This window comes from Copadichromis virginalis, linkage group LG18 (assembly GCF_057382275.1).
Source record: "Copadichromis virginalis isolate Kocher_CV1m ecotype Utaka linkage group LG18, C_Virginalis_male_GT1.1, whole genome shotgun sequence".
In the NCBI taxonomy this organism is placed as follows: domain Eukaryota; kingdom Metazoa; phylum Chordata; class Actinopteri; order Cichliformes; family Cichlidae; genus Copadichromis; species Copadichromis virginalis.
The window spans coordinates 36,182,765-36,199,259 of NC_140635.1; the positions used below are offsets into that span (position 1 = coordinate 36,182,765).

The 16,495-nt window shown below is 40.6% G+C and overlaps 1 protein-coding gene across 1 annotated transcript in view; it reads right to left on the reverse strand.

Annotated features, from left to right (window-relative positions):
- LOC146688421 (uncharacterized) overlaps window positions 1–16,495 on the reverse strand; it is a 66,155-nt gene that overhangs the window by 20,950 nt on the left and 28,710 nt on the right. The window contains exons 11-15 of the mRNA XM_085438039.1: window positions 15,140–15,315; window positions 11,462–11,598; window positions 6,902–7,049; window positions 6,511–6,829; window positions 4,756–4,878 (exon numbers count right to left, since the gene is read on the reverse strand). Coding sequence (XP_085294165.1) covers window positions 4,756–4,878; window positions 6,511–6,829; window positions 6,902–7,049; window positions 11,462–11,598; window positions 15,140–15,315 — 903 coding nt within the window. The remainder of the gene's footprint in view (window positions 1–4,755; window positions 4,879–6,510; window positions 6,830–6,901; window positions 7,050–11,461; window positions 11,599–15,139; window positions 15,316–16,495) is intronic.

The following is a 16,495-nucleotide window of genomic DNA, read 5'->3' on the forward strand; positions in this document are numbered from 1 at the left end:
CAGTTGCAACCATGTGAGGGGGTTGCCGTTGTCAACTAACCAGTACGTCATGAATTTTATATGCGAAGCCCAGTAATAAAACAGGAGATTCGGAAGCGCTAACCCTCCCTGCTTTTTAGACTTGCAAAGATGTTTCCCAGCAATTCTGTGTGTTTTATTGCCCCATTAAAAAGGTAAGATGAGTGAATTTAGGTTTTTAAAAAATGTTTTAGGAAGGAACACAGGGAGATTGGGAAATAAGTGCAACCACTTGGGCAAAACTATCATCTTTATAGCATTAACTCTGCCAATGAGTGATATAGGAAGCGTATTCCAGAACTGTATACTTGACTGAAGCTCAGATATTAAGGGAGAGAAGTTAGATTTTAATAGAGAGGGATTGCTTTTTGTAACCTGAATACCCAGATAAGTGAGCTTTGCATAAGCTATACTGAATGGGAGGTTTTGCAGCCATGAGGGGTTGCTCACATGTATCGGCATTAGTTCACTTTTATTCAGATTTATCCTGTATCCAAAGACCCAAAGAACTTAATTTTGTCTAATATGGCAGGAATAGTCTTTCCTGGTTGGGTGATATATAAAAATATATAATAACACATCATCTGCATAGAGTGAGATTTTATTAGTAGTTGTATCAGTATTACAACCAAAAATAGTTGGATCTTTGCGTATGCTTTCAGCAAAGGGCTCTATTGCAAAGGCAAATATCAGTGGGGAGAGGGCATCCCTGCTTTGTCCCTCTGCATAAGCCAAAGGATGGTGATAGAATCTGGCTGGTAAGAACGCGAGCATGAGGACTGACATAAAGCAACTCCACCATCGACATACATTTCTTACTCAATTTAAATCTTTCTAATATTTTGAACAAATAGGGCCATTCGATCTGGTCTAATGCCTTCTCAGCGTCGACTGCCAAAACTGCCAACTCTTCTTTAGGTCTGGCAGTGGAGTAAGTAATGTTAAATATTAGCCTGAGATTAAAAGATGAATTTCTCTGGGGTATAAATCCAGTTTGATCTGGGTGTACTAAAGGGGGCTTAATCTATTGGCAAGTACTTTAGAGAATACTTTCCCATCCAGGTTTAGCAAGTAGATGGGACGATAAGAACCAGCATTCCTACCTATTTTACAAATAACAGTTATAATTGCCTCTGTAACGGTGGGAGGGAAGACTTTATCTACTAGAGTTTGAGCAAATGTTTTATGCAGGTATGGGCACAAAATCTCACTAAATTCAAAGCTCAAAGTATATCTGCTTGGTGTACAAAAAGATTTTACTGATTTTTGCTGAGAGTAGATTATTATATTCATATTTTAAAGACAGTATTCTCTTATGTAACAGGTTGGATGGCGTTTAGGCTTTCTCTTTATCCAAATCTTTAATTTGTTTGTCCAAGTCCAGGAGCTTAGCCCGGTTTCTCTTCCTTCTGGCTGATTCAAAAGAGATAATAGCATCGCTTAAATAGGCTCCCAAAGTGTAGCAGGCTTAGTTTCTGAGTTGTCATTTCCATCAATACGGAGAGATCTGTGTTTCTAAATATTCATGAAAATCCTTCTCGCGTAACAATAGAGGGTTAAGCCTCCATATTTGCTGCGGTCTAGTTGCATTTTAGATGTTTTAGGTTAATGTGACAGGGGAGTGATCTGAGATGACATGATACAGTGGCTTGCAAAAATATTCGGCCCCCTTGAACTTTCCCACATTTTGTCACATTACAGCCACAAACATGAATCTATTTTATTGGAATTCCACAAAGACCAACACAAAGTGGTGCACACGTGAGAAGTGGAACGAAAATCATACATGATTCCAAACATTTTCCCAAATAAATAACTGCAAAGTGGTGTGTGCGTAATTATTCAGCCCCCTGAGTCAATACTATGTAGAACCAGCTTTTGCTGCAGTTCCAGCTGCCAGTCTTTTAGGGTCTGTCTCTACCAGCTTTGCACATCTACAGACTGAAATCTTTGCCCATTCTTCTTTGAAACAGCTCCAGCTCAGTCAGATTAGATGGACAGCGTTTGTGATAGAGATGGACCGATCCGATATTAAGTATCGGTATCGGTCTGATACTGACGTAAATTACTGAATCGGATATCGGAGAGAAATAAAAAATGTAATCCGATCCATTAAATATCAAAAAAGCACCTCAGAAAACTTGCGACATGGCCTAACTCGGCTCATAACCGTAGCACGTCGGAGCAGTATGCGTCACGTGATAGAACGGCTGTGGCGTGCGAGACCTGTCGGCGGTCTGGTTGAGCATTTGTAGCCTCACTACCATTTCATCTCCGACAAAGTGATCCCAGAGAGAAGTAAAACAAGTGTGTAAGTTCATCTCTGAATGTTTGTAAAGCATTCCCACGTTACGTTTAACAACCGATATATGGAGCGACTGCCTCTCTCTCTCCCTCTCCTGCTGCTACTTCAATCATGAAACTGATAAATGATCAGCTGATCGGCTTTTCTCTCTTCTTTGTTTTTGTCTCACTTTGCACCAGAAAGAGGAAACCAGCGGCTGAACAACAGCAGCACGTTTAAGCTTGATAAGCTGTTGTTAGAATTTATTTAATATTACTTTCTACACCAGGATCTTTTTCTACGCAGCTGACGGCTGTAACTGTTGTTTTGATTTGGTGCTGTATAAATAAAATTGAATTGAATTGAGTATTGCTAACTTTATCTCATAATTAAAGAGTCTGTCCTCTTTTGTCTGTTTAATTGTATTCTTGAGCTCGGTTGTCTGTTTTCTTATGTTTTGTTCAGTTCTGTTGTTTTTATTTGTTGTTTTTATTTTTAATGGTGATGTTACTGTAAAAGATAAAGTTTAAAACTCAATAAAGACATGGAAGAAAAAAAAAGAAGGCAAATCCAATTAAATTAAATTCAACATTATTTATAAAGCACTTTGAAATAGCCAGCATAGGACCAAAGTGCTGTACAGTACGTAGTTAGGAATAATAGATAAAACACGTGTTGGACAGCTTGGGTTGTGTCATTCAGCCAGGGATCAGATTGAGTTTTAGGCTGCCTGGTTTTTAATGAAGCCACAGTGTCCAAAGCAGTCTGGCAGGTGGAATAAAACCATGAGCTCAGTTCCTCAGTCCGGCTGCATAAAAACTCCAGGATTTTACAGTTTGGATTAAAAACTGCTGAAAGCTGCTCAACAGTGGAGGAGTTAAAAACGCAACAGCAGCAGCGCTGCTACAGGCAAGAGGAACTTCAAAAATAACAATACTATGGTCAGAAAACACAGCATCACAAATCTCTACGTTGAAAACAGAAAAAACGAGATAAAACAAGATCAAGTGTGTTTCCACGTTCATGTGTGTGACAGTTCACACATTCCACAAGATTAAAACAAAATCGCTGAGGTTTAAAAAGCCCTTTGCCATGGGCATATCAGGGCAACACGTGAATATTAAAATCCCCAACAAGAAGAACACAATCATATTTTGGCATGCTAAGAAGTCATTCACAAAGTCTTTATTGTATTCTGGAGGACAATTGTTAGAGCCAATGCATAGAAAAATATTTTTGGTACCATTTCAGTTATTATGTTACATGTTTGGTTTATATAAGACGTTATCAGAGAATATATGCCGCGTGTTTAATTTTTGTCTGGAAAGATAAAAATGATGGCGCATGTGTGGTAGCAGGTTAGAATGAGCCAGTACGGCAATGGAAATGTGCGCTGTAGCAGCAAAGAGCTTTTTGACTGTGACATCGTTTGTTTGTATGTACGAGTCAGAAGTAGAAGAATTATTTTTTCATCGCTTGGGACAGAAATTCGCCACTACAATGATAAACCACCGCGCACAACACTGTGTGAGAGCAGCCCTGCTCAAACAGCCAGTTCAAAGCTGCTGAATGGTGTGGATAACTGCTTACATTTAAAATGACCTTTAAAAATCATTGCAGCCCAACATCTGCGGTGAATTAAAATAGCAGCAATCGCAGGTTGTTCAGAGAAGATGCTACATTTAACAGTGCTCAGCCACGTCTCACACACGCACAGAAAATCCAGTCCTCGGGATATGAAGAGAGCCTTCAGAATAAAAGTTTTGTTTGCTAGGGACCTAGCATTTACCAGACCAGTCTTGACAGTAAGCGGTGGATCTGCGTTGTTAGCCATCCTAGAAGCCCGACACAGAGGCCACAGGTTCTGCAAATTCACTCCAAGCCAGCTGGGACAAGCAGAGCAGGGTTTTCGGGGCTGGAACGTCCCATCCAGACTGGCGACAGGTACCAGCCAGTCATCGACAGGTTCCAGTGAATGCAGAGAGATAGAGAAGCGAGGCACCGCTACGTGTTTTTTGGATAAGGGCGTACAAGAGCACCTTAAAGAAACTTCCAGCTTCACCAGGCAGCCATTACAGCGCCCCCGGTGACGGGGCACTTACGCCGGAGAGGTAGAGCTGGGATATGGCACAGCTGAGTTGGGATCTCAAATTTTTATGTCCAGCTTGGTTCAACTTTGCCAGATCTTTGGCAGAAAGTCACAGTGAAAACTGATGAAACCCACCTTTATATATTTTTAATTTCTTGATTTTATTAAATTTACAGAACTCAAGTAGCCTTGGGATCTGCCAACAATGATTCCTGCAACATTTTCAATCAATAACATGATAAATGATGCCAAAGTGACACAGATTGTTGACATTTACATTTCTGTAGCCTATTGTCCAGAGGTTTATCTATAAGTGAATGAGAGTTTAGTGTTGACCTCTAACCTGTGTGTCTTTGTGTCTTACCATGGTCCGCTCACTGTGGGTGTGTTCTGCTGGTGTTGGTGCCAGTTGGTCCAGTTCGTCAGACTCCTGAAGACCTGTTCTCCTCTGCAGGGCAGGACTGCCCTCTCTGCTGCGAGGATGCACCTTCACAACATGACAACATGTCTTACACACCACAGACAAAATAAGGTGCTCACATTTTGCTGCTTTACAGTTGTTACTGCCATACCGCTAGTTAATGTATTTTGTTTTGCACTATGCATATTTTATATGTCATCAGCAGAGATGGGCAGTAACGCATTACTTGTAACGCGTTACTGTAATCTGATTACTTTTTTCAGGTAACGAGTAAAGTAAGGGGTTACTATTGCAAAAACAGTAATTAGATTACCGTTACTTTCCCGTAGGAACGCTGCGTTACTGCGTCACTAAAACCATGATTTTTTGCGAGAATGTCTCATGACAGTGACGTAAGCGAGTACGACGTTCGTGACAACAGCTGTGTGCAGATCAACAATGGATCATATATCGAGTGCAGAGAGAGTATGAGCGTGCAGCGTTTAAAGCGTGGAAGTACTGACCTTTGAGTTTGATTCCATAAAAAGTGACAAAAACATTAGTGTCCGTTGTGCGTGGGAAGAAAACTTCTTTTTACAGCAAAAAAACCCCCTAAACTTCCAAGCAAGCTCCGAGTAGCTACGACGTAATGGGAAACTCACAGAGAAACTCGCGGATTCTTCCACTGACCGCGGCACACCTGCACCAGGGTAACCCTCCGCCCACCCCACTCCTGCTTTACAGGTGAAAATAGAGCAACAGGACCGCTGAGTCTTTGACTTTATTTATTTTCTGCTGTGTTTTACTTGCATCTATTTGAAAGAGTGAGTGAAAACACAAAAAATATTTTATTTTCTGTGCTGGAATGTGCAGAAAATAGGTTTAAATGTTAAACAAATTTCTTCCAGTCAGAGAACGTTGCATATAATTAAATTTTTGCTTGATGCATAAAGTTAAAAGATTAAAACTAATAAAACAAGTTTTAAAAAGAGACTTTTCCATTTGATTACATTTTGTATGATGGATTATGCAGAAAAAGTAGAATTGGGCTGTAGAATTGGGCACGATTTACAACCTCTTCAGGTTGTAAATCGTGTTTTTAAAAAGTAACTAAGTAACTAAGTAATTAATTACTTTTGAAAATAAGTAATCAGTAAAGTAACAGGATTACTTTTTTGGGGAAGTAATCAGTAATTAGTTACTGATTACTTTTTTCAAGTAACTTGACCAACACTGGTCATCAGGTCATTTATTTTGGAAATTCTCATGTAGGAACTATTGTACTGCATGTTGTTTCCGCTGGAGCACCTGAGTGACATGCACGCCCATGTTGAAGTATGAACATGGTAAGTTGAAGCAGGAGAGGGCAACTTAAGTCAGCGGAAGTTAAAGTGTTCTTAAAAGTATCTGTAAAGTGCTCATTTCTGCCTCTAAGCATGGGTCAGCCTGCGAGGTATGTTGTATATGTTATATAGATCATTTTATGTCTGTGTTTTACTCGTCTTACTATCTCATTGAATTTTATGTTGGTTTTTTTTCAACGGTGGCCTAGTTTGTGATCAAGGTGCTATAACAATATCAATCCCAAGATTATACAATTCATATGAAAGCCACCTTCATGCCATCAGTAAAAAGAACTCTTAAAGAGTTCTTTAATGACTTTAAGAAGAGATGAAAGTGATCAGTTATGCAGCCCAAGAACTATTATCCATATGGTACCTTAGCCACAGTGGGTGAGTGCCGTCCAGGGATGGGTTTCAGAGGGAGACCGGGGGAATGTTGGGAGGTCTGGACCACAGAAGGTGGTGTGCTCTTCGTTCCGTGGGCCACAATTAGAGACGGCAAGCCCACCAACCTGGTCTCAGCCTGGCTCCCAGAGAGAGAAGGAGTGAGCTGAGGCAGCCTGACTGAGGACCGAGGTTGGGGTTTTGGAGAGTTCTGAAGACTCTGGGTCTTTGCTGGTCCGTTGCCCAGTTCAACAGCTTCTACCGGCTCTAACTGGGCTGATCTGGGTGATGGGACCAACTCTGACACACACCTGGTGAAAACAGGAGCATTTTCAAGAGCGTTTTCTTGAGCAGTTTTAACTCTGAGTGAAAATACTGAGTACCTGCGGAGAGAGCTGAGGGTGTCAGTCAGGGCTTTGACCCTCTTTAACATGGAGTCCATCTTAAGAGGCGCCTCCTTCAGGAAACGCATTGCCTCTACCTCCTGCCTCAACACCAAGCGCATCTTCATCTGCAGCTCTGGAAACTCACCTGGAAGATACCAAACAAGGAAGGGAACTTTACTCTGAGTACACTACCAAAATCTACATGACATTAGGGCTGCCACAAACGATTATTTTGATAGTCGACTAGTCACCGATTATTTTTGCGATTAGTCGATTAATCAGATCATCATCCATTGGACGTAAAACGTACAGCTTATTGCACCAGCAGCATCTGCTCTTATATAACTATCATTAGCTTACAGCTTTAAGTGTTTAACCCTTTAGAGCCGATCGGAGCGGGCACGCTCTGTTTTGCGTAACTATTTTTAAATCCTGGTAGCACTGCAACCATGTAAGCTAGCGCAAAAATTTTTTTTGCATATGAAACCGGAGGAGTTGTACTTACATCTTATGCCATCAGCTTGTCCTCGGTCACAGTTTCCTTCCACATAAAGCTTTGCAAAAACTGCATAAAAAGCACTTGCAGCAACAAAAACATAATATTCCAGAAACACGCTTTGCCGATCCGATCAGCTGTTCATAACACTTCCTACGTTGGAATAGACGTCAGCGCGAACTTTTGCATTTCCGCCATTACCTGCCCGAAACCGGAAGTGACGTCATTTTCGCGGAAATGTAGTCTTTTTTACCATCAGGGCCTCAGGGCCTATGCTGGTCTTTTTAAAAGTTATGTTTGACTTTATGACTTTCTGTGTCGTTTCTGGGATGCTTACGACTCATATTGCACTGCTGGAAATAGTTTATTTTGATGCATATGCTGCTTTTTTGCAAATTTGCAGTATAATATTTATTTTCGTTTTTCCTGCAGTGAATAAAAATTGGTGTATTTCAAAAATAAAACTATGAAGACACTCAAAATAAATTTCCTGTGGTGGGAAACTATTTTGTGCAACTTTTTTGTATTTACAGTTTTGAGGGATAAGCCTCTTAAATTTCTCTAACTAGAAATATATGTTAAAAAAGCAAAAACGATTTTCAATTTTTTTGTAGTTTATTGCACTTTTTTGCAATTTATGTAATTACTATGCACTTAATGAATACATATTATTAAAATCTGGGCTATAATGGTTGTATTGATGTATAGCAACTTGAAATGCTCCCAAAAATGGCTCCACAGCATGTAAAAATATAATATAAGCTCTGGCGGACTTGGTTCTATGGTAGGTCTTAAAAGGTTAAGGTATGTGCTAACTAAAAATAAAAACAAGATGATAGTTTGTTTCAGTGAAGTTTAATAAACTCCTTGCTATCTAAAATATAACAGGACACCGGAGTATATTCTCCAGCATCTCACACTTCTGATAATCAGCTGTCTGCTTGACGTTTATTCAGCTGTGTAAAAACTATAACTTTAATCTCAGCCAAACAGATTTACTCAGGAACAAATAAAATACTAAAAAAAAAAAAAAAAAAGCCAAACAATAACATTTTTAATTTATCTAAGTGACTCATATGTTTAACCTGAGTAGCGAAAGACGGCGGTGGGTTTGAAAACGATTTGCCGGGAGTCCAGTGTTCTCACGGCTCTAGTGAGCCTTGCCCCCGGCTCGCTAACGAGCTAGTGGGTAACAGACGTCTCTGAAAACGTCGGAGCGCTTTTGAAAATATGTGGTGTCTTGATAAACTGAGCAGATATTTGAGGTTTACACAGCTACATTCCCGCCTGAAAATATGTTAAACGTTTATTTTGTGACCCAGAAAGAATAATAAGAGTAAAGTTAAAACTAACTAGCTGCCGCCATTGTTGAAAACTGAGCTGGGCCGCGCTATGAATTCTGTGACACAGCTTCTTCTTCTTCGGGGTTTAACGGCAGCTGGCATCCTTGTACATGCAGTGCTGCCATCTTCTGTTTCAATCCGTTATTACACTCTTAAATCCTGCTATTATTCCTGCGTCTTTTGGGATCTTACAAAGCTTCAAACGACGCGTCGACTATTAAATCAGTCGTCGACGATTTTGATAGTCGACGTAATCGTGACTAGTCGACTAATCGTGGCAGCCCTACATGACATATCAGGTTAATTATTTATTTCATTATTTCAATAACTCCCAGAGGTGACTGATTGAATTTTTTGAGCTTTTAATTAATTAATTATTAAAATCACTATAATATTTATTAGAACATTACATGACCAAACCATTCATATATCAAAATACAGATCTAATGCACCTATTACATGTTGGCCAATAAAATGATTGGTTCAACCTTTCACTGAGTCACCCTAAACCAGGTGTCGGCAACCTTTAACACCCAAACACCCGGGTCCGGTTTCCATGGAAAAGAAAATACTGGGAGCCGCAAATACTTTTTGACATCTTAAATGAAGATAACACTGCATATTGTTTTTTCATCTTTGCACTTTGTATAAAAGTGTGTTGCTTTTGAAATCCACGAGGTGCTACAGAGAAAGTTAAATTTTACTTACGTAATGAACACATTTTGAAGATAAATCAATAATAACAAAAACGAAACTTGTCGACTTGAAGGTGTTTTTCAAATGAGTTAAAAAGCTGAACTTAAATCATCCATGTAGCAAACAAAAAATTTCATGTCACAAAAAATGTCACAAAAATGTCATTTTTATATCGCCTTTGACCAGAAATTAGCAGAATTTATAAAATATAATAGAAAAAAAGGTCTATGTCACTAAACAATTAAAAATTAATGTCTGCAAAATATCAGCATAAATATTTATTTCACCTGGTTAATGTTCCTGAACATTTGCTCACAGCGTCTGCAAAGCAGGGCTGTGCGAGGTCACTTTCATCTTTATGCAGGACTGTAAGCTGTCGTCTGTGAGGTGTGAGCGGTGTTTGTGGAGAACATGTATACGTGGATCCAAAGATCGACCGGACTCCAAATGCATATTTCTTCGTGTTTATGTGTCGGGGATGGCATTCCATGTTTGTCCGGTCTTCAAAGGGTGTCAACATCACTCCATTTGTGATCCTGAACAAGAGTGGCCTTCTGATGGGCAACATCTCGACCCTCTGTCAAGCGTTTGAATTCGTACACCCACATATCTTTGTCAGCTATGTCAGCCAGCTCCAGATCAGGTTGACTTACACCTGCAAATGCAGGGAGGGAGGGATCGATGGTCAGGGGAGTGATAATGTGTTTTTTCCTCTCCGAACTCTTGGAATTGTTTCCCAAAACGATGCTTGCATCGTGGTGATTGCAGACTGCAAATATTCTGCATTTATTACCTTGTGACCTTGTTTAAACTCTCTTAAAGAGGGGAAGTGAGACAGTGTGCCTCTCTGTAAATCTCTGACTAAAACTGTCGGCTTGCGCTCAAGCCCTAACACCTCCTCCAGCATGTGCCTGCCCTGAAGAGTTGTATTCAGCTTGTTCAGGTTTGCTATCATGTCCACCGTCAAGTGCAGCCTTTCCAGCCACTCTGGCTGTTCAGAAAAGGCGAGCAGTTTGCTGCTCATGAAAGTTTTCACCTCTTCCAGACGTGCACCAAAGCGTTTCAGCACCTCTCCTCTGGACAGCCACCGGACTCTGTTATACATGAGGAGATCAGAGTACGTGCTCTGCATCTCATCCAATAACAAATGGAACTGACGGTGATTTAAACATTTTGCTATTATTTTATTGCTAATCTGAATGACAACATTCATGACCTCTGTGCATTCTGGAGGAAAGGTTTGCGTGCACAATGTCTCTTGGTGCAGGATGCAGTGAAATGTCAGCAGCTTTCTATCCAGTGACTTCTGCAGCAATGCCAAGAAGCCCCCGTGCACACCAATCAGACTTGGCGCCCCATCAGTAGCCACTGACACTAGGTGGGTTGTTTCCATTTCTTTAGCTCTTAAACAATCAAGCACAGCTTCACAGACGTCCTTCTCCAGTGTCTGGCATTTTAGTGGTATCATCTCAATCATTTCTTCCTGTGGTGGTGCGGCTTCCCATGCCTGACTATTTCCTGAGTGGTCACAAAATCTGCATGTATAGTTGAATTTGCCAATTTCATCCTTCCGCATCAGTTCCGAAACAGCTTTTTTCCTCTCTTCTCCCTCTGGATATTTATCAGCAAAGGTCGTGTGTTTAGTTTGGACATGTCTTGCGACATGTAAGCTTTTATTGTTAGCCAGTCTCTCTCCACAGATTAGGCATACTGGTAGGCCAGAATGAATCTGCCCAGGTAGCATTAATTATTCTGTTTCTTCAGATATTTTTCTTTTCTTACTTCTCTCCAGCTTCCGCAAGCGTGACGCTTGTTTAAAATAAAATATAATTTAATTTTAATATTTCACGATCACAATAATCTTCCAATTTGAACTACAATTTAAAAAAGAACTAACAAAAATGAAGTACACCTCAATTAAATACTTATAACTTATTTTCCCACGCCACGCAGAGCCGCAGTATAAAGATGAAAGAGCCGCATGCACTGCAGGTCGCTGACCCCTGCCCTAAACCCACTAACCTTTGAGAATGGCCAGAGTTTCCCCGACCCCCCGTAGGCTCATCGCTCCTTCCTCTACATCTCTCAGAGTTACACTCAGCTGGCTTGAACCGGTAATGGAGCTTCTTTGCAAATGGTCCACATAGTCCTCCAGTTCACTGCAAAGTAAAGAACACAGAAGACAGAAACATGGCATTAACAGTCACAGGCAGCAGAGTCAACTGTGTGACGGCCTGCTGTAGAAACAAGATGGCAGCAGAGAGCAGGTTTAAGGAGTCACAGTCACTGGTCCTGTGTGTGGCCGTAATAATCAGTGATTATTCCGTTAATTCTTTTTGTGAATAACTTGAAAACTGCTGCACCTAAAAGTCTGCTACATGAAATGTTCAAGTGACTGGAATGTTCTGACATGGTATCTTGTAGCTTGCCAGCACTTTACTAGATAGACCAGCCTGACAACATAAACACACATAAGCCATCATCAGAAGTGATGTATGTATAAAAGCTTGGGTGCTGCAAGGTTAGACTAGATTGAACTTCAATTTCATTGCACAGCTTACAAGTAATATAAAAGTACATATGCAGTTAGCCTCTAACCTCAAGGGTAGGAGCAATAAATGCATAGACACTATGCACATAAATATACATAATATAATAACCAGAGCTAAGTGAGCAACATCAAGCAGGTCTACAGAGTGACACAACACCCCCACCTGACATAATCTGACCACCTCTCACTGGTCCTCATCCCTGCCTACATCCCCTGCAGCAAACAGACCCATCCAGGCACCTGGGTCATTAAAACATGGCTAGATGGTGCTCTCCTCCAACTACAGGACTGTTTTGATATAACAGCCTGGTCCATCTTTGAACAACGGGACCTGGAGACCTTCAGTCAGTCTGTCCCTTTCTACATCAAGTGTTGTGTAGATGTGACAGTGACAGAAACCAAACGTGTTTATCTTAACCCAAAGCTTTATGGCTGTGGTTAAAGGCTGCGCAGATCCTCACAGGTGGAATGACTGTCTCACTGCGTCCCACATCAGCAGCGATGACGCGCTGTGAGAAACCCTGCTTATGCAGTTCAACAACGCGACCACGTTCACGTTGCCTTTGTCATCAGAACGTCATGACAGCGTGACTACCTGACAGAAAATGACAATGAATCCACATCTTTGCCACAGATTTGGCCTTTTAAAGGCGTGTGATCCTAACCTTTTGATCAGCTGTAAAACAGCCTGTTTCAGTTTAAGTGCTGTTTTCAATAAACTGCATGTTCAAAAATGTTTTGCTCCCATTTCTTCTTGTTGCATGTTGAAGCTCTACTTGGAAACTTGTTAAGATCCAACCATGCAAAATATGATTTTTGGCCATTTTTCAAGTGGTCTTAAACTTTTGATCGGGACTGTTTACTGAGTTTATTGTCCACTGAAGCATATTTTCAATATGGTTATATGCAATAAAATTCCAAAATAAATTAGGCAAGGAAAAAAGTATTCCTTTTGTTCTATGTTCCAGCCTCAGCTACTTTGACATAGTAACATCTCCTCTAATATTTCCACCTCTGATGAATCTCCCAAGTGTTAGCTTTATTATAGATACCAAGAGCACGAACCTCAGAAAGAACCTTGGGGCTTAAGAGAGTAGGCTGGCTTGATATGTTGGTATCTGGTTAAACGTGTGTTTGAATTCGCATAGAGAAACATAACTGTGTCCCAGTTATTCTGAAACTCCTACTCATGAACCTTCATAAATGCCAAACCATGTTAGCAGAGTACGTTGAAAAAAGAAGTTAATGTGTATCATGTTATTATGTGAACGAATTATGATGTGTTTGGACGACCATGCCATACCAAATCAAATCACTTCCCACCCCACTCCTCTATTTTTAACAATTGCTTTTTAACATTAGGCCTACAAGTTGATATGTCACGCCATGCATGCCACCAATGATTTGACTTCAGCTGCATTTTACACTATAAAGGGTCATGATGTCAGACCACGTCTGTGAATGTTGGAAGGACTAAATCATGGTCAGTCAGTGCTTTAACTTTAAATGAAAGAGGACAGCTGAAATCTTGACATCAGCATCTATTTAGGTCAGCAACAAGTCTGATGTAAAGACACTACACATAACTACTCGTTTATATAACAGCTGGAAGGGAACAGATCTAAACAAGGTTGGACAAGGGCTACCATGGGCTCAAGCAAAGGTAGGACTTTTGGAGTTGCAGTAAAAGCTTTCACTGGGAGTGGGGTGGCTCTGTCGGCCAACGGTGACGTTGAGTCACATCAGGGGATGATTCCTTTGGTTGCAAAAAGAAATCTATGGGAAATCGAACCTTCAGCAGCAGTTATGACCTCAACAAATATTTTGCTGATAAGTTTATGGTTTCAGTTGCTAGTTTCAAGTTTCATTGTAAAACTGCATTAGATAAATTTCAATTGAACATAATGTTAATTTTGTAAATGATTATCCCAGTTATAGTCCAGCATGATGATAAAGCAAGTCATGTATCTCAGTTTCTGCATTAGATCCACTCCTCACTTGTTTGGATTAAAACCACCAAGATATTGATGCTTAGGATTGAAAATGGCATCTGAACAAACCACAAGACTGCCAGAGCAATTTGCTTTAGAGATATGACACCAAAGTGATGTTTATCCATAATGCACAGCATAACGTTTGGAAAAAAACCCTAATACAGCATAGCAGCACAAACACCTAACACCAACCGTCAGAACGGTGGTGGAAGGATGAAAATTCGGGCATCTTGCCGTTACCAAGTCCACTATGAACTCATCTGTTCACCTGTTCAGTATTCTAGAGTCAAATGTGAGGCCATCTATCTTACAGCTAAAGCTTGGATCAAACTTGGTCATCAACAAGACAATATGGAAATCTACAAGAGCTTATCATCTATAATAATGGCTGAAAAAGAAAAGAATCAAGGTGCTGCAGTGGTCCAAAGTGCAGACCTCAACCGGACTGAAATGCTGTGGCGGGCCATTCAAACAGCTGAGCACAGACCAAACTTAAACAATGCTGTAAAGAGAAGGGAAAATTTCTACAAGTTAATGCTGTGAAATGTGGTTCTACAAGCTACTGAGTCATGGGGTGTCCTTAGTTATTAATAGCGTTACATCCCTGGGTGGATCCTATCCACTGGATACTGTGGCTCACAAATAGCTCACATAACTCACAGATGCAGGCCTTGCAGCAGTTAACTCAGAAGGTGAAGAGGAAATGATGTCTCACTATGTTAACGGGTCTTCATATAGGCTGCAAAAACTGCTTGTTTCTTTATTTTAAAAAGGCCTTCGTAAAACTAGAACATTACTATTTGCCAATGATCGAGGAAAAACTAGATCATTTTAAAAGCCCTTAGTTAAACCCAGCTGTCTTAGTTAATTTTAAGTCAGTTTCAAGCCTTCTCTTTATCTCAGAAATTCTTGAAAGAGAAAGTTGTGAAACAGCTAAGTGATCATCTGCAGAGGAACAATTTATTTGAAAAGTTAACTCAGGTTTCAGAGCTCATCACAGCACAGAAACAGCATTAGTGAAGGTTACGAATGATCTTCTTGTGGCCTCTGACAGCAGGTCTGTCATAACAGACCAGCACAGTGTGGTTCATGGCTACTCCTTCAAAAGATTAGTATTTTTAAAAAATTCTTGGATTCTTAAATTCATTTTCTTACCTAAGCTGTGTGAGTATTTTCTCCTCTTCAGCGAGGTAGAGGCTCCTCTCCTCTTCCAATTCAGCTCTCTGTCTGAATGCTGCCTCCTCAAATCGAGCCAGCCGATCACACATCAACACCACTAGCTCGTGGCCTGCCATCTGCAGTGTAGAACTCACAGTCTCTTGGTTTGATAGCTGAAAAACATCCAGCAAGTCAGAAATCAGGAAAACGTTTTGGGGTTTTCAGAGCAAATATTGGTAATATGGCCATTTCAACACAACACTTAATCTATAATAGCTTGTTTAAGGCAAATGATGAACTGAGGTGTTGCAGCAAGGCCCAGCATAAGATCATCTTCTCCTTCTGACTGCTCTCTGTAGGGATCACAACAAGTGATAATTTACCTCGATCTCACTATCCAGCCATCACAAGCATCCTCCACTGTGACACCTACCCTCTGCATGTCCTTCTTCACTATATCCATGAGGTCTTCTCCTTGTCCTCCTGCCGTTCAGCTGCATACTCAGAATTCTTTGCACAATATGTTGTTTACCCCTCCTTTGCGCATCTCTAACTTTTACTCCAACCTAAGGCGGCAGTAAATTATTGCCACCATAAAAAACACAAGTCGCAGCAGGTCTCACTACCATCCTATAAACCTTCCCTTTCAGTCTTGCTGCTTTCCTTCTGTCACAAATCATCACTGACACTCACACCACTGTGAGCGTCAGTGACACTGCACTCTTCTTCAGCTCTCTTGTGTCTGTTGCTTTGGATGATTGCCTCCAGATATTTAAACCTTGACTACCTCTACTCCTTGCATCTTCATTGTTACACCTGTCTTCCTCGTATTCACACATACATTATATTCTATCTTGCTTCTTACATTCCTGTTCTCTTCAGAGCCTACCTCCACCTCTCCAGGCTCTCTTCCACTGCTCTCTGATCTCACTACAGATCACAGTGTCGTCTGTAAACATCATAGTCCACATAGCTCCCTGGTGTAATCCCACCCACTTAACAGTTTGATACTGTTGACCATAATATTTTATTATAGCAATTAGAGGATTCTGTAGGTATTAATGTTCCACAGGGCTCCGTGCTAGGACCAATTCGGTTTACATTATACATGCTTCCCTTAGGCAGTATCATCAATCATAGCATACAGTTTCATTAATTTGCTATGCAGATGAAACCGAACTCTATCTGTCCATGAAGCCAGATAACAGACATCAATGAGTTAAACTGCAGGAATGTCTTAAAGACATAAAGACCTGGATGTCCTCCAATTTCCTGCTTGTAAATTCAGATAAAACTGAGCTTATTATACACAGCCCCAAAAATCTTACACAATGGTATCTAACCAGATGCTCA